An 18,363-nucleotide genomic window follows, 5' to 3' on the forward strand; every position below is an offset into this window, starting at 1 on the left:
TCTGCCACACAGTAAGCAGCATTGTCCAAAGGCCTCAGCTGCCTTATCAGCTGTTCTGGCTACAGCACCCCTCTTCATTGCACTGGCTTCGCTGCTCACTGCTTTGAGCTCAACATCCTATTCATCAATTTCTTCCTGCTTATAACCCTCATGTCGTCCTACCTTCCTCTGCATCCTTCGTCTCTCACCCTTTGCTTCCGATCACTCTTGCTTTCGGCCTCCTTTTCCACTATCCCCAGAGTGGGACCTCTGTGCCGAGCATCCTCCTCAAACCCTTTCAACACAGATCTCTTCAGCAATGGCAGTGCCATTCCTTTTCCTCCCTTCATACTGCACAGTGCCTGTGCTAGATTATAAACTCTTGGAAGCAAAGGCCCTGCCTTTTGAAGTCTCCTGGAAGGTGCCATGTATTTTTACAGTGCTGTGTACCTTGCATTTATAAATACCACAGGTGTTTACTGCGTGCTATATACCTTGCACTGTCAAGTATTACCTTGCACTACTATGGTGCCTCTCATCTGAGGATTTCAAAGGCTTTTATACACATGAATTTCGCCTCACAAGACCACTGCAAGGTAAGCAGGCATTCTGAACCCCATTTTACAGATGAAGAAACATACACACACATCGGGTTAATGACTTTACCCACAGTCACACAGGAAATCTGTGGAACAGGGAACAGAAACCAGGTATCCTAACAGCCAGTTCTGTACAATTGCAAGACTATAATTCCTCCCTCAAATGTGTTTCTCTTAGCTTTTATGTCGCATTTAGCCTGCATGTTTGATTCAGAATAGGGAGAAAAAGATGCAGTGAATAAGCCAATTACGATAATGAAGATAATACCTAGCTCTTATGTAGTCCTTTTCATTAACAGATCTAAAAGTGTTGTAGAAAAGGAGGTCAGTAGCATTATCCGCATTTTATGAATAGGGAAACTGAGGCCCAGAAAGGTAAAGTGACGCCCAAGCTAGTTGCAGAGTTGGGACTAGAACCCAGGTCCCCTGAGTGCCCTATGCACTAGGCCCCACATAAGTAACCCATTTGCCTTGCTACAAAGGTGAAATTCATTGATGTGTTACCATCTCCATGTAGGAAATACTCAGCTGAAGACAAATGGCCCAGCTCTGCTCCCAGTCACACGCTGGAGGGCCAATGACGTCCGTGAAGTTACTCAGGGTTTCCCAGCCATGTGAGGAGAGGAGAATTCGGCTCACAATGCACTAGAAACTTACTTGATCAAGTGTAGTCTGAGAAACGGAGTAGTCTTCTATGTGGAGTCTTTTTTTGTTCTGGGAGAGGACGCTAAATATCCTGGCCAGAGAGGATGGTGAGGATGGAAGCTGGTACTGCAGCATGTTCCGATGCTTCTCCTTCAGGACGCTGCCAGGAAAGGCAAGCCCAAAGAATTCCTGAACGGGCTTCAGGTTAGGGTTTGCCCCCGCTATTCGCACTACTATTGTATAACCATCTCCAAACCTGCAAACAACAGCACGCAGAGGAATTTAGGTGCTTTGAAAAAGGGGTGTCCTTTCTTGTAGCTTAAAGAGTAACAAGAAAGCCACGTAAGAAGAACTGAAGAAGGAGAAAAATCACTCATGTCAATATCCCAGCAGCTCAGATTGAACTGGGATGGGCAGCCCTAAAAATGCAGGCCCACTGACCATTCTGTGGCCTGAGCAAATTGAAAGCGCTCACCTGTTCTTCAGATGCTGGACACTGCCAAGACACCTGAACCGCCCGTTGACCATTATTGCCATTCGAGTGCACAGGGCTTCGCATTCTTCCATGCTATGGGGGCAAATGAAAAAACATTAGCCCTGCAAAAAGGCTGCATTTTCTGAACTCACCACCACCATGTAGCACCAACCTGCGTTAACAGAAACAAAACAGGTGAGCTGAACGTTTCGATTTCAAAATCCACCCCCAATTAAATCAGACTGGAGAAATACAATGAAGTATATACCCAACTATAATGAACACTACATGCCTGTGAGATGTAAGCACCACTGATCTCCCCTCCTTGATGATGCTCAGAGCACAGTTCCATAAGAAACGGCGTGCTTTGGGATCCATTCCTGTGGTTGGCTCATCCTGAAAATTACATTTAATAAACCATTTTCTACTATAACATGCTACTGATAAATATTGTCATAGTATATGAAATAGTGTAACTGTGAAGAGTGAAAACCACACCCATCCAAATGATTTCTACTGGAAAAGTTTAAAAGAAGAAAAAGTTTCATGGAAACTTTTCCCCTTTTCAAAACTTAAAGTATGATTTTTTCCCAGAAATGTTAACTTAGTAAAAATTTGATCAGTTGGTCAAAATTTGGGGAACAAATTTTGTGAACATCGTTAATTTTTTTTCTCTAATTACTAAATTTGATCATCAGTTTCAAAATTGGAAAAAATTAATGAGCTCTAGTTTAAATAGAATGCGTAGCTCTCACTGATCACATACTATGGATTTTAGTAGTTGTCTTTCAAGAATTCACAAAAGGAAAGATAAAACCGTTGCTTTCTTATCTGTTTTTTTTTGCAAACTGTTTACACATAAAGGGCTGGATCTGATCATCCATCTATGCACAGTACTCCCTTGAAGTTAAGGGAGTTTTGTATATAAAGCAGTGGCAGGCTATTGTCCTTAATTCTTAGTGAGTATCCAAATCTAGACGGTCATTGCCAAAGTAACTGGAAACAACTCTCTGGAACAAATTTCCAAAAATAGAGGCCTGAAGCTCATGCCATATATTTTGCCCTGTATTTGTACATGTAACTACATCATGTTCACATATAGGTTGGCCTTTGCACACGCAAATGACTTGTTATGCATTTAAATGTATACTTCATTGCTAAATGGCAAAACGTCACAGACCTCAATGGGAACAGCATTCAGACCTAGTTATTTTTAGTGGAAAAAAATGTTAATACATGAACAGTCGTGAACTCACCAGGAACACCACCGGAGGGCTCCCAATCAGGGCAATAGCAGTGGAAAGCTTGCGTCTGTTCCCTCCGCTGTAGTTCCCAGCATATTTTTCTCCATATTTCACAAGGCCCAGTTTACGAATTGCCCATTCGCCAACCTACAGGAAGAGAGGGCAATAGGACCTTCTGAATCGATATCAAGGGGTGAGGAACTACTGCACTGGAAGGTAAAGAGTCTTTGGGAAACAGAAACATATTTATAAAAATTAGGGCTGTCCATTAATCGCAGTTAAGTCATGCGATTAACTCAAAACAAACGCGATTAAAAAAATCCTGATTAATTGCACTTATAACAATAGAATATCAATTGAAATTTATTAAATATTTTTGGATGTTTTTCTATATTTTCAATATTGATTTCAGTTACAACACAGTGCACAGGGCTCACTTTATATTATTATTTTTGGTTACAAATATTTGCACTGTAAAAATGATAAACAACAGAAATAGTATTTTTCAGTTCACCTCATACAAGTACTGAAGTTCACTCTCTTTATCGTGAAAGTGTAACTTACAAATGCAGATTTTTTTCAGTTACGTAACTGCACTCAAAAAGAAAACAGTGTAAAACTTTAGAGCCTACAAGTGCACTCAGCCCTACTTCTTGTTCAGCCAGTCGCTAAGACAAACAAGTTTGTTTACATTGACGGGAGATACTGCTGCCTGCTTCTTATTTACATCACCTGAAAGTGAGAACAGGTGTTGGCATGGCACTTTTGTAGCCGGTGTTGCAAGGTATTTACATGCCAGATCATTCATATGCCCCTTCATGCTTTGGCCACCATTCCAGAGGACATGCTTCCAGCTGACTATGCTCATTAAAAAAATAATGCAGCAATTAAATTTGTGACTGTACTCGTTGGGGGAGAATTGTATGTCTCCTGTGCTGTTTTACCCACATTCTGCATGTATTTCATGTTGTTATAGCAGTCTCGGATGATGACCCAGCACGCGTTTGTTTTAAGAACACTTTCACAGCAGATTTGACAAAACGCAAAGAAGATACCGATGTGAGATTTCTAAAAATAGCTACAGCACTCGACCCAAGGTTTACGAAGCTGAAGTGCTGTTCCAAAATCTGAGAGGGACGAGGTGTGGAGCGTGCTTTTAGAAGCCTTAAAAGAGCAACACTCTGATGCGGAAACTTCAGAACCCAAACCACCAAAAAAGAAAATCAGCCTTCTGCTGCTGGCATCTGACTCAGATGATGAAAATGAATCTGTGTCAGTCTTCAGTGCTTTGGATTGTTATCAAGCAGAACCCATCACCAGTATGGAAGAATGTCCTCTGGAATGGTTGCTGAAGTATGAAGGGACATATTTATGTGCCAGATGCGCTAAAGAGTTGTATCTTGCAACACCAGCTACAACAGTGCCATGCGAACGCCTGTTCTCACTTTCAGGTGACATTGTAAACAAGAAGTGGGCAGCATTATCTCCTGCAAATTGTAACCAACCTTGTTTGTCTGAGCGATTGGCTGATCAAGAAGTAGGACTGAGTGGACTTGTAGGCTCTGAAGTTTTACATTGTTTTATTTTTTAATACAGGGTTGGTTTTTTTTGTACATAATTCTACATTTGTAAGTTCAACTTTCATGATAAAGAGATTGCACTACAGTACCTGTGTAAGGTGAATTGAAAAATACATTTTTTTTGTTTTTTACAGTACAAATATTTGTAATAAAAAAATAAATATAAAGTGAGCACTGTACACTTTGTATTCTGTGTTGTAATTAAAATTTATTTGAAAATGTAGTAAACATCCAAAAATATTTAAATTAATGCTATTCTGTTTTTGTTTAACAGCACGATTAATTTTTTTAATCACTTGACAGCCCTAATAAAAATAGATCCAGTTATACAGCACTCTCGTTGGATAATGCTCAGTGCCCATTCACTTGGTGGCAAGCTACTGTTTCCCAGGGCTTGTAGTAACATGACTCATTGTGCGCTCATAGGAAATGGCCCAAGATTCCTCAAGGTGCCTGCAGTTACTACACACCACCACTGGAGATGAAGGCCCTTAAACTGATTGAGGAAAATCCTCAGCTGGTGTAAACGGCCACAGCTCTTTTACATAGATACAGCCTGTTAGTATTTCCAGACCAGCACTCTGTTGAGATCTCCCGCATTTGGGATGCAGATGGTGCACGTTGCTGACAGCATGAGAAATCAACAGCAGAGAGGGAGGGAGTTGATACCAATGGCCTGAATGACTGCTCCAGCACTGGGAACACCAAAATGTCAGTGTTCAAGTAATGAAAATTTAGTCCCTATAAAAGATGAGTGGCCAGACTGGGAAACCCTTAAATTGGTGAGCATTTATTCCCAGTGAACTCAGTGGGACTGCTCCTCAGAGTAAATGATCAGCAACAGGAATAAGGACTCCACCATTTGTCCCTAAATAAGCATTCCTTAAGGCAACAGATCAGTCTAGGAGTAATGGTGACAGTAGGAAAAGCCCAGGGAGGGTTTAACTGACTTGAAACCCAGATTTACTGGTAATATCAGCTGCTTTGGGCAGGACACAGTTGTCCTAGGTAGGAGTGAACGAGCAGAACACTTGTTTGGTACTGAAAAAATACAGGAGATGACAATTTCGCTATCCTGTCCAAACAAATGGATTGCAGTGGGCAGCGGAATGCATGCCAGCAAAAATGTGTAACCAGTTCAGCCAGGGTGTGTGCTTTCCGTTTTGCGTACCTGGCAGACCTCTTTCTCAGGAACACCCCGTAAAAGTGCAAAGAACTCCAGATGTTCTCTCCCTGTCAACAGCTCATTAATAGCATCAAACTGAGGGCAATAGCCCATGTTCTGATGGACTCCTTGGATGTTAGATAAGATACTGTAAAGCAAGAGAAGATCCATAGTTAGGGTGGTGCAACATCCATTGCCTTTTCAGGTAGGGAATACAGAACAGGGGTGTGACCAGTCAACATTCTGGAAGTATCAAACCCCAGTGGCTTAGGCAAAGATGTAACTGGATCCCCAAAGCAATTCGGGGTCACATTAATTTCTTTTAAAATGTGACCATTAATCATGATGGGTACCTTTTCAAAAACGCCTACGTAACTTCAGAGCCTATTGGCATGTCTACATGGCAAGTTACTGCGTGGCAAGCCTGGTCTGCTACAGCACAGTGAAAACCCTGGAGTGTCAGCAGTAAGGCAAGCTGCACTCTGGGACTTTCGCTATGCAGCAAGCTGATGTGCTGGAGTTTCATACCGTGGTTTGCTCCGCAGTAACTTGCTGTGTGGACAAGTCCTAAGCCCCAATTTCAAAAGTGACTTGGGGTTTAGGTACATTTGAAAATGTTACCCTATGACCTTGACTCAGCAGAGCACATGCTTAAAGTTAGGCAGGTTTAGCCCTAGTGTAAGCAGGGGCCAGTCTAGCAAAGTCAGTGGAGTTATATCTGCTTGGGAATTTGAGCACACAGGAAGGAGAGAGAAGCAGAGGTTTTTCTTTGGTGTAAAGCAGAGGGAAGAGGAGTTGTGTCTTCTGCTCACCTGTTTCCCTTCAGAAAAGCTTCTCCTCCCGTCACATCTGTATCTCCAGTTAGCATCTTGAAAGTTGACGACTTGCCAGCGCCATTCACTCCCAGGAGGCCAAAGCACTGAAAACATTAAAGAGCATATGAATCCATGTGTATTTGAGTGCATGATTTGTCCTGCAGAATCTTTTATTACTGACAATGACACATAAGGCGGGAAGAAGTCGCTGGACTCTCAGAGCTCAGGGTGAGAGTGAGGGACTATAGGAAAAAACCATCTTTTTATGTATAAGTGTGAGCAAATTTGATCTGGAATTAGCAAGACAGACTAACGCTGGCTCCCCCTATTCTGACAGCTGCTCTTCAGTGTAATACCACATTTTCATAGGAAGTTTCTGAACTTTTATTTCAAACTGAAATCATTTGGAAGGGAGGAGGGAACAAAAGCATTTTATCTAGTGGAATAGCCTCAGACTGCATACCAAACACTAATGTATTTATCCTGCCACCCCAAGGGAGGTCCAGGAGTGTGATTATCCTTGTTTTCCTGAGGGATTTAGTGATTTGTCCAAGGTCACACCCAGAGTTTATGGCAGAGCTGGGAACTGTCTTAAGCACAAGACCATGTCTCCTCTTTATTACAATGAAAACCTGAAGGATTTCAGCTCTTATCCTACTCACTGCCTTCTACTGCTCCTAAATAGTCAGGTAAAAGCAAACACAGATCTAGATGACCAATAGGACGTTACCTCCCCAGGAGGGATTCCAACACAGATCCGGTCAACAGCTGGTTTTCTCTTCATTCTATAAATCTGAAACCAGGATATACAAATTAATAAGAATAACAAACGTGGGAGGGTGGGAGAAGAGAGAGAATCTGAGCCCCTCATACTTTCTAAGACATCCTTAAGGCTCCAGTCCTGATCCCCCTGGACTCGATGGCTAAACTCTCATTGGACTTCAGTGGGACAGGATTAGGCTTTTTACAACTGCATCAAATCATACTAACCATACTCCCGGAGGTAACTGGTGGTTGAGATAATCAGGGGAGCTGATTTTGGTGTCTGCACTCAGGCATACAAGGCCAGAACCTTGGCTGGGGTTAATTGGCGCAGTTCTGTTGATTTCAATGGAGGGTCTGGCCCAGTATCTGATTGGGGAAGAAACTGTAATGTGTCAAGACAGTACCCCAGACATGTGAGACTTGTGCCCGAGATGTGTGTGTTTCTGGATGAAGATGCATTGCTGACATCCAACACATTTTACCTGATGGAAGTGAACTGCCTTTTAAGTCTGTGAATAGAATATATCTGGACCCTGACTCAAAGTCCACTGAAATCAGTGGGAGTCTTCCCCTTGACTCCCGTGGGCTCTGGATCAGGTCCTGGGTAAGCTGTGTGGTACTAGTGAGGGACTGCCCCACTCCCTACCTATCTAGGTAAGCATGAGCAGCCCTCTATCTCTCACCTTGGTCAGCTCTTTGATTTCAAGGATGTCACTCTGTCCACCACCACTAATTATCCTCTGCCTCTCCCTGGTCACATCCTCATCCTCATCATTGACAGGAGACAACTTGGCACTGACAGGCCTTCGAAGGGGAACGAGTCAACATGTGAAAAGGAAGAGGAGAAAGCATGCTAGGTGAATGCATTACAAATGAAAGACAGAGAGGGTGAGACAGGTATCAATCATGCACCAGCATCCAAACAGAACACACCTGGGGAAGCCCATCTGTGTTTGCAATTCAACCCTATGCAGAAGGCTAGCAAGCTGCTTCCATCCCACTTAGGCCCTCAAAGCGAGGCTTCAGTGCACAGGCCATGTGCTGACCCTGTGCATGCCGGGGAATTTCACCCATAGCGAATGCTGATCTGTTTGGTGTCAGAGATTCTATAAATGTCTCACTGTTAAATCCAGGAACATGTCCTAAGGTCTCCAGCACACTCCTGGGCTACTGATTATTGCTGTGTTCACATAGCATCCTCCAGGCAAAACCGATTTCACACCAACTAACGTTTGCTCAAGTTCAAAATATCGCCAAGGACCAAAATGTCCTTTCTTTGAGATGCCTCCCCCAGCTTTTCTCAGGCTGGTTTGATTGGCTTGGGGTACACAGGGAGGTGGTTTTGCACTAGAAACTTTAGGCCCATTCCTGCTGCCACTCAGGTAAATGGAAAAACGACGTACAGGGTCTGGCTGCACAAGAATTTCCCACTGTCAATTGACAATGAGATGGTACAGTGGCTGGCTGCACAAGCATCATCACTAACACAAGGTTGATAATTGTGATTGGACGTTGCTGATTGTCTAAGTTGTAGCATGGGTCTTTTGCAGTATGACCGGGCCAGCTGTGTCCTATATGTCAGAGCCAAGAGCACACCTCAGGCTTCTGTGCATCTTTCCCCCCAGCCCACAACACTGAAGCATGGTGCAGAGCAAGCTTACCTCGGTTTGATGAAGAACCTGTACTGGATGAGCACTGTGATAAGGAAGAAGACTGCTCCTTCCACAGCCATGGCAAAGAGGTTCCGTCCCACCAGATCCCAGGACAGAGGGGACACAAAACGGTTCTCGCCTGTTTGGAAAAGCCGAAGCACACAGTCAGCTTTGCACAGCGGCTGGAGAGACCAACACAAAGATGAAAGGCTCTTGCCCTGAGAGAGCTTTACAGACTCATTTTAGACAAGATGCAATGAGGGGGTGACACTAAGGGGAAAGAGAGGACAAAGATAATAAGATCACGTGGTAACCCAGTTTTGGCTTGTGCACATAGTACTTTTATAATAGTGATATTCAGATGTTGGGTGTGCTAGGAGCTGCACATAGCTATAGTAATAGACAAGCCCTGCCCTGAACAGTCTACAATCTCAATAGACAAGACAGTGAAAGGAAGCATTATCCCCATTTTACAGAGGGGGAACTGAGTCACAGAGAGATGAAGTGACTTGCCCAAGGGCACACAGAAGGTCTGTGGCGATGCCAGGAGTTGAACCCAGCTCTCCTGACTCCCAGCCCCACTGCCTTAACCACACGACCATCCTTCCTCTCAACTTGAGGCTGCATTTCACACAACTACATTTTTGTATTTTTAAAGAATCAGTTGACTCCTTAATAACTCAAGCTCTGTAACAGCTGAGAACTATTTGCTCTCTAGTCCTGGTAAGGAATCAGATGGGATAGCTACAGGCTCTGGCCAGTTCAGAGCAGACCTCTGTACTGTTTTCACTACTGTTAGCTAGGCACTAATCCTGCCAGGCCCTGTGAGCCAAGGGCCCTCAGTTCCTGGTGATTTTAATGGGAGTGGACGGTGCTCAGCACCTCCCAGGCTCATGCCCTGGGTGTCCAGCTGACGTTGTGGATCCCACACTGTGTGAGGTCACTTACCAAACCTTTCCAAAGCGTCGGCCATGGCCTGATTTTTCACCATGTCGATCAGTCCCCGCCCCAGGCAGAAGTGGGGGAAGACGAGGAAGACAGACTTCAGGATTTCATTGATGTTGTTCAGCTTCTAAAGGAACAAAAGCCAAGCACAGATCAGCCACTGCGCTGCTTCTCAAGGCAGAGAACAAAAAGGCAGGGAGGCTTAGCTTGCTGAGGGTGACTGTCCTGCGAATTTGCTTCCCAATGGGTAGAAACAACCACTCCACCACCAACCTCTGACAGCACAGATTAGACAAACAAACCTGACAAATAATGGGAGAACCCTCTGGACATGATGATAATTGTGCCCCAGGACCCCATGGTGCAAAGCACTGTATGTACCAACATCACAAAGACAGTCCAGCCAGGAGGGCTCACAGTCCAAGATTTAGATAATATGCTTGAGGTGAACAATTAGGGCTGGGTCGAGGTAACGGCAGAGGGATGCACTGTCTCAGCGCCCATAATAGTCACAGGTTACCATCAGCTGAACTAATGCCAAGCAGGCATGGGATAGCCCATTCCCCCAGGTCTCCAGAGGGCAGGGGACTGATATTCTTATCTCAGCTTTCACTTCCATCTCCCAGTGAATACAGAGCTTAGCTTGTCTGCACAGCACTCAGTAGCTACCAAACTCACTTTTTTCCCTTTGACTATCGATTAGAAACAGCAGAAGAGTTTTAAGCCCCTTTCAGCAAGGAACGTAAGCACGAGTCATGCCACTGATGTCAAAGGGGCTACTCGTGTGCTTAAAGTTACACACATTCTTACTTGCCTTCCTGAACTGAGGTCTTCTGGGCAACATGCCCCACTTGCTCCACCATTCCCGATTCTGACCACCTGACCTAGCCTTCCCTACCATTCCCCTGAATACCAGGAGTGGACACTGGTTTTCTAAGGGCCATGTAAAGCAGCAGCACTGGGGGATGTGGCGGCGGCAGGACACGTCAGTGGGAACATACGTTGTTGGTGAAGAGCTCGAGGACGAAAGTGGCCACGCTGCCATTTATGCCAATGAAGAGATTCACGCTGGTCAGCACCACGTAGGCTGTGCTGGGGATCTTGAACACAAAGGAAGCTGGGTACATGAGTGGCGTTATAGACCACCTGGTGAGCAGAAAGACACAGTAACACACGTCATTCACAGCACACAGTCCACTGGGGCCTCAGGGATCCCCTCGAGAGATGCAACCTTACCCATAGAGCAGGAGGAGAAGGGCCAGTGCAGGCAGGTTGGAAGAGGACACGTAGGACTTCTGTTGGAAGCAGATGAAGATGATGATAACCAAGGTGGCTGGAACTATGTAGTTGCACTGGAGGAGGAAGAAATAGCTCCAGGTTACTTGCAAAATAAAATCAAAAGCATCTTAATGCTCTAAATGGAGGAAATCAGGGTAAAAATATGGGAATAGAATTGAAAATTATGATGCTATCTGCTCAGAAAATAAATCTGCACATTATACGTGGTGATTGGAGAGCTGGCCAGCCACTCCACATCTTCCTTAGTCCAGCACTGGAAACATACTGTGTACTCATCCTAGGGTGAATCGCAGTGCCCAGGATGTTCAAATAAATGAAGAGGAATAAGTCAAGGTGTTTATGATTGTCACAATTATTTGTATCAGAATAGCCAGATACGGATGAGAGGTTTTTCACATATGGGGCCCTGTTGTGCTGGCTCTGGACATGCACAAAGTGACAGCCCCGCCCTGGAGAGCTAGCAATAGATTAAAAGACAAGATATAAGGTGGGAGGGGAAACAGAGGCATGGAAAGGAGAAGTGACTTGCCCGAGGTCACAGAACAGGCCAGCCAGCAGCAGAGCTGGGAATCAAACCCAGAGCTGCTGAGTCCCAGGGCAGTGGCCTGATCACACTGTCGAATCTTCAGCGCTAGCTAATGTCAGTAAATTCCCCTGAAAGTGGGAGTTCACCATGCCCTTTCAGTAGGTGTGTGACCATATGCACACGTCTGTGTGCACACATGCATGCACCAGGGCCAAATTCAGCCCAGCCAGAACTCCGTAACTGCACCAGCTTATTCCAGGGATGGTCAGCTGTGCAGAGAGACAAATGCTGTGTTGGCAGGACAGCCAGGTGGGTGGAGCAGGGACAGGAGCAGCTTGTCAGAACTACCAGGCACCAGAACACGCATCACATGCATCCCGTTAGGGCACGGAGAACAGCACACATTCCTTCATCCCAGGGAACTCTGCAACCAAGGCGTAGTGCCTTTGAGGCTCTGCACTGCCTCCGCAGCAGGCCTGGGCCTAACCGGCACAAGCTGGCCTTAGTTTTGCAGCAATGGGTGTTATACACATTGTAACCTGCTCTAAAGGATGAGCTCCCGCGAGGCAATCTTACCATATCCCAGACGAAGTTAGCCAGCCAGTAGATCACCGGCTTCACCCCGCTGATGAACTGCAGGTGCTTGGCCTTGCTGACCCGCTCCTGGATCAAGAAAACCACAAAGCTGGCTGGGACAAAGGACATGGCGAAGATCACACAGATGGAGACTAAAACGTCCACCGACGTGGTCATCCTGGGCAGAGGGAAATCAGAGTGGCAATAAATTACTGCCAGAGTCTCCCTCCAGACATTCCAGTGCACATTAGCACCATAACCTGAACAGGGGCCCGATTCTGCCAGCCTCGCTACGCAATGGGAATGCAGGTGGTAGAACTGGGCCCTCTGTTTAAGCCCTGTTGCAGGTATGTTCATTGGAAAGGCATTGTTAGGACGGATAATGATGAGAGGTCTTTCACATGTGTCTAAACGCATGGGAAAATGTAGGGATTTACAGCTGGTCTTTACTCCACCGAAGATCAGATGTGCAGGGTGCGGGCGCAGGAGAGCAAAGCTCCGCCCAGCACTTTTCTAGCGTTAACAAGTTTCAGCATAATGCAGCTGGGAGAGTCAGGGACTCAGATTTGCAACGCTGCTTAGGGGATATGGACACCCAAGTCCCATTAATGTAATGGGAACTGGAGATGCAATTCCCATAGGTGGCTTTGGAAATCTCAGCCTGGAGTGCTGCAAAATCCCTGGCCAGATCCTCAGCTGGTGACTACAACTGGCCACGTTAATCCACATTTGAATCACTAAGGTAACCTGGTTCTTTTATTTACCCGCTCCCCTCCCCAAACACTCATTTCTTGCAGCTTCCTTAATTCCAAGGCATTTTCTTCTCCCCTCCTTTCCATTCCCCATAGCCCCCCCGTCTCCAGCAGGCCGCAAATAACGTTCATACTAGGACGTACAGGGCGACCTCGGAGAGCTGCTGCTTGGTGAGGTTGAGCGGGTGGTTGAATGCGGTGATCCCGTAGGTGCTGGGATTCTCGCCGTCTTGAAGGTTGGCCCGGAGGATGGCATTGTTGATCACATTCAGAAAGGAGCCAATGGCATGCCAGCCTTTGTTATTGAACCAAACCTGAAAAGCAACACACCAGCATCAATAGGATTGCCAGCCATGCCTACCATTCTACAGGCTCCCTCGTGTCCATAGCCAAGGGGTTCAGAGGTCTGCAGCCACTTCCGTGTGGTGGGACGTTGTACTGATTCTTCCTGCCTTTTTACAAACTATTGTCAGCCACCTCAGTGGCACAATATACGGTTTGACAAGGGCATCATATATGCCCCCTGGTCTCCTGAACAAATGTCGTAGCATCACTTCAGTTTATGAGGAACCTGGGATGAGGTCCTAAGCATGTGTGAATGGATGCATATGGCCCATGTGCACTGGGAAAGCACAATCCATGGTTCCTATGCTGGTAGCAGGTACATGCCACGATCTACTGATTTCCAAGACCTTGATCCAACATCCATTAGAGTCAATGGGCTTTGGACTGGGGTCCAAGAGGCCACTCTCTCCTGGAAAACCCCACACAGGGATGTGGGCACTTTGGTTCTGTTGGCAAACGATTCGGGTGCAGTATCCCCTGCTCTGAACACATGCTGCATACAGATTGCCATTAGAGACAGAGCTTGGTTTAAAGTGCTAGGGTCTGGCTCTGAATATCAGGCACAGCAGTGGGTGGGCAGGATTTACCTTCACGTTGTTTTTTGTGTCCATCCCTTTCATGAAGCTTCCCAGGCTGTGAAGAAACTGATCTCCAGAACTCCCCTGTGAACAGCACACAATGGCACATCTGCTTCATTCATTATAGACCGTGCTATGGATACCTTATTTATACTGGTTTCTTTGCCACAGACTGAGGAATGGGTAAGATGTCCCAGCCTCACACTCCCCCCTGCACTGCAGTCCCAGGGCTCAAGAGTCTGCTCCCGCACTATTCTTCTGGGATGACTCCAGAGTGGGCAGGAAGTTGAGAGAGCCCCAGGGAACTCCAGAACTCTCTTTTGTGTGGTAGCAACTAACCACCACAGTCCCACACAGAACTTTCCTATTACACCAGCTCTCGGAGACACGGTGTCACAAATACTTGCCCTCCCAAGAAAATCAATAGCCTAGATTCCTTCCTGTGCCAAGATCCATTAAGTGCAAAGGGGTGGGCCGAGGCTCACTGATTCTCTGAAGCAATTTGCACTTCCCAGGCACAGGTTAGAGCAGCTGCGAGGCTGCTCTAATTTACGCCAAGTGGCAATTGGGTTGGATGGGGCATAGAGGCCCTCTACTCCAGCTCTGTGCCATCTGAGTGTAGAGGAGCTCTGAGCTAGCCAGATCCAGCTGCTATCTGGCTGCTCTGAAACATCAGAGTGGCACAGAGAGGCCAGAATGAATGAGGATATCAGGCTTGATTTTTTTCCCCCTGTTCTCATGTTGTGGTTTCTGAGACACCCAACTTGCTCTCTGCTCTCTCTCAGATTCTGAGCTGTGCTAGCTGATAGTAACTGGGATCTTTTTTTGTGGCTCCTCACTGACATCAATGGAAGCTTACTGGAGTTAAAAAGGAGTAAAAGCAGAATAAGGGCCTCAGGACTTAGTCCTCTTTAAGTCAGTTTCCTGACTCTACTTTGGGTTTATATGATCAGGTATTACGAGACCGCAGTTACCAAATGGTTCTTCTGAATTTGAACAATGACGACTCCTCCCACAAATGCAGTTATATTACAACCCATGCTAGCATAATGTGGCTCAGCACATGGTCCTTTATCTCAAGCAGAGGAAACTCATATTTTTAGACCCAAAGGTCCCGGGGTTCAATCCCTGCTGGCCACACTCCCTCCCACCCCCAAGGGGGTACTGTGATATCAGCACATTCTGAGCCCATACGAAATTGTCTTCACCTTGGCTAGCTCCAAGATTTTCTTCACTTGCTTGATGGCATCACTGACTTCATCGCTGGGAGGAAGCAGGAGGGAACTGCTGGCGCCCACTGAAAACCCACCATACCTGAAAGCACAGACAGACAAGATAGTGAAGCACAGACTGACTCCACAGTGTCCTCCATAAAAGGCCCTTTTTTATAGCCTGTGGCTTTTAGCTTGCTGCTCTGTGCTGGGACCTAATACCTCAAAGTTCAGTGGCCTTCAGTGGCAACTTGAAGTTTACATTTGTTTGTTAAGCTTCCATTCGACAGGAGCCTCTCGGGGAATCCACCCAGCTCAGAGCAGTGAGCCTGCCATGCAGACATGCCCGAACTCTCATAGCAGCATGCGCTGAACTGAACAGAACTCCAGCTCGCTGAGCTCTCAGAGGTGACAGCAGGACAGTCAGGGTTATTCCTCCCAAGAGCTGTGCTAGACTTGAGATTAGTTCCCCCAAACAAAATTAGATCTGACTGTTTACAAAAGTAACCTGTGGCCTTTCCACACTGCAGTCCAACCTTTTAGTCTGCTGCCCTTTCATCGGGCTGGGGTTCGAGGACGGGGAAGCAAGGCAGAGAGCAGCTACCGTTCCACTGCTAACAGCAAAGTGGGGTCCTCTCTCTGGCTTGGCTGATCAGTGCTCCCCTGGCCCCTCTTAGGATGGTGCAATTGATTGTACTAAGGACCCAATCCCGCAAGGGCTTGCGAATGAGCATCCTGCTAACTGGAACTACTCACAGTAGCAGGCAGTGTAGTAGGCAGACAGCATTTGCAGGATTGGGCCCTTGACTGCTCACAAAGCCCAGTGACTAGGGAAAGGATCAGTAATTGTGGATACTATTTCTAGTGCAATGCTAAAAATAATCATTTCACTGAAATATTTCTGGTGGGTTTAGATTTTGAAAAAAGCTTTGTTTTACAAAAACTAAATTTAGGGGCAAATTTGACCAGACAGCAGCCCACAGAGCATGGCACTCAATCGGTTAATGAGTTCCAAGCAACCTAAAGAAAGGACAGTAACTTACCTGAACTCATTCACCCAGATCTTGTTCCTTAAACTGGGAAGGCAAAGAGAAGAAAACAAGTCTGTTATTTATGAGATGGACCATCAGTCAGACCTACTCTCCAGCCACATGAACGCAGACTGTAAGGAGACAGTCGTGCACTAATGACGCGGTCAGAGTAATGCTTTGTGTAACTCCAAGGAGTTCAGTTGTGTCACCCGGCAGAGGAGTTTGCCCTGATGCTTTACACGGATATAGCAGCTCCCGGGCTCACTGCTGCACCACTGCACTGCACTGCCTTTGCCCACGGGATAAAGCAGAGATGGACCTGAGCTGGAATTGGACTCAGAGATGCTTCTGAACTTGGCTGACGTTCTGGGCTGAGCCCACTGCCAGACTTATGTCCAACGAGCTGCCTTTGCATCCCAAAAGCATCAGAAGCTGCTCAGAAACCGTAGCCGGGGGCCGGTGGAGTCTCCATCCCTGACCAGACTTAAATCAAGAGTGGGCGTTTTCTAAAAGCTCTGCTCTGGGATTATTTGGGGGAAATTCTCTGGCCTGTGTTACACAGGTGGTCAGGCTGGATGATCACAGTGGTCCCTTCTGACCCTGGAAGGGACCCAGCAGTTTCAGGCCATGGTTTTAAAGGCCTCATATTTTACTTCAGGAAGAAACATTTCAGCTAGTGGAGTACTTTGCTGGAAACACTTCCTGCTGATTTGGGCTGGCTTGCACCAGCCATTGAGAGAACAGGCAAAGTGAGTTCGAAATGTAGGGTCTGATCCAAAGCCCATTGAAGTCAATGGAAAGACTCGCACTGACTTTGCATCAGTCCCTCCAAGGTGATCGGGAAGGGACTGTTAGCTCTACACAGGCGGGTCTAAAAGAGCCGAAGTGCGTACCAGGGAGTCGAAGCTGGGGTGTGCCAGGAGAAAGCGCAGACTAAACTCACTGAGCCTCCCATAGCGCCACCTCTGCAGATGGCCCAGAGTTTAAGGCTCTCTAGGGGTCAGAGTCACCCCATAGGAGTTATGTGGTGCAGAGGTCTCTGCACAGGGGCAGCAGCAATCGCCAGGGAACAATGTGTGTAATAGGCACCTTTTCCCAATGATCTGCGCGTAGGTCTTCACCAGATAGTCCGATACGTTCCGGCCCGTCAGGTTCTGCAGGATGTCACCAGTGTTCTGTTCTCTCTGGTGCCAGGGGGAAGCAGAGGGACTTGGAATCAAGGATGTTTTCCTTGGCTTCATGCACATCCCCCCAAAAGACCCAACCCAGCCGCCTGTGCTCCACGCACATCCCCGGGCTGCCCTGGGGCTACCGAGCAGCTGGGACCTCTCCTACCTGTGGAAGAGGCAGCCCCCCCGCGCCAGGTGGGCACACAGGGAGCATTTTCTTGATCTTCTCATTGCTGCATTCGCAGGCCGGGGAAGGGTTCTCCATGGTCCAGTTGCCATTCAGGAAGACGTCCAGGACCGTGTCGGGGACAGAGGCGGTGGTCCATTTATCCTCTCTGACCAGGCAAGGAGTGTCTCTGCATGAGGCCAGAGCCAAGGCAAATGCGACGTTTTATGAGACCGGTCAGCTGGCTCCAGGGCGGCTCCCCAATTCCGCTGCCCCAAGCAGGCGCCGCCGAATTGCTGCCGCGCCAATAGCGGCAGAGCTGCCGGCCAAAAGCCGCCACGGCGAGGAGGGCGTCGGAGCTGCCGCCAAATTGCCGCCGCGGGACAGGGACGGCCGCCCATTTCCCACTGCCGCCCAGGCACCTGCTAGCACCTAGTTTGCTACACTACGTAAACAGTCAGCGCCGGTCAACGCGCCGATGGAGTTTTCCGAAGCGCTCCGCTTGGGCCTAGCTCCGCTCCCGCTGAAACCAACAGTCAGACTCCCACTGGCCTAGCCTGGCCCCCGGGGAAGGCAAAGGGAAAGCTCTCAGTAACATCAATGGGAGCAGAGTCAGGCCGACGCCGGGCACTTTGGACAATCCCACCCATTATCACTCCTCTCGGGGGAGCTTCGAGACCTTTATTTAACTCCGCCTCACAGCCCCCAAGAGAGCTATTTTGTGGGGCGGGGACGCTGACACGCAGGGGTGTTTGTGGGCTTGGGTGGGCCCCGAATGCCAGCTCTGCCTTTGGGGTGGGCATGGAGCTGCGCTGCCCCAGGGTAGCCCCAGGAGGCAGTGTGTCT

At 47.3% G+C, this 18,363-nt stretch overlaps 1 protein-coding gene across 3 annotated transcripts in view; it reads right to left on the reverse strand.

The window, feature by feature from the left end:
* Nucleotides 1-18,363, reverse strand: part of ABCA1 (ATP binding cassette subfamily A member 1) — a 136,631-nt gene that overhangs the window by 3,492 nt on the left and 114,776 nt on the right. For all 3 annotated transcript variants that reach the window (XM_084628773.1, XM_084628775.1, XM_084628774.1), the window contains exons 31-49: nucleotides 17,518-17,707; nucleotides 17,272-17,366; nucleotides 16,195-16,227; nucleotides 15,149-15,254; nucleotides 13,950-14,024; nucleotides 13,162-13,331; nucleotides 12,266-12,443; nucleotides 11,101-11,216; nucleotides 10,866-11,010; nucleotides 9,868-9,991; nucleotides 8,929-9,058; nucleotides 7,951-8,071; nucleotides 7,233-7,295; nucleotides 6,500-6,606; nucleotides 5,694-5,835; nucleotides 2,955-3,089; nucleotides 1,991-2,094; nucleotides 1,699-1,791; nucleotides 1,236-1,479 (exon numbers count right to left, since the gene is read on the reverse strand). In XM_084628773.1, coding sequence (XP_084484899.1) covers nucleotides 1,236-1,479; nucleotides 1,699-1,791; nucleotides 1,991-2,094; nucleotides 2,955-3,089; nucleotides 5,694-5,835; nucleotides 6,500-6,606; nucleotides 7,233-7,295; nucleotides 7,951-8,071; nucleotides 8,929-9,058; nucleotides 9,868-9,991; nucleotides 10,866-11,010; nucleotides 11,101-11,216; nucleotides 12,266-12,443; nucleotides 13,162-13,331; nucleotides 13,950-14,024; nucleotides 15,149-15,254; nucleotides 16,195-16,227; nucleotides 17,272-17,366; nucleotides 17,518-17,707 — 2,371 coding nt within the window. The remainder of the gene's footprint in view (nucleotides 1-1,235; nucleotides 1,480-1,698; nucleotides 1,792-1,990; nucleotides 2,095-2,954; nucleotides 3,090-5,693; nucleotides 5,836-6,499; nucleotides 6,607-7,232; nucleotides 7,296-7,950; nucleotides 8,072-8,928; nucleotides 9,059-9,867; nucleotides 9,992-10,865; nucleotides 11,011-11,100; nucleotides 11,217-12,265; nucleotides 12,444-13,161; nucleotides 13,332-13,949; nucleotides 14,025-15,148; nucleotides 15,255-16,194; nucleotides 16,228-17,271; nucleotides 17,367-17,517; nucleotides 17,708-18,363) is intronic.

This window comes from Lepidochelys olivacea (genome assembly GCF_965140295.1).
Source record: "Lepidochelys olivacea isolate rLepOli2 genome assembly, chromosome: 5".
In the NCBI taxonomy this organism is placed as follows: Eukaryota; Metazoa; Chordata; order Testudines; family Cheloniidae; genus Lepidochelys; species Lepidochelys olivacea.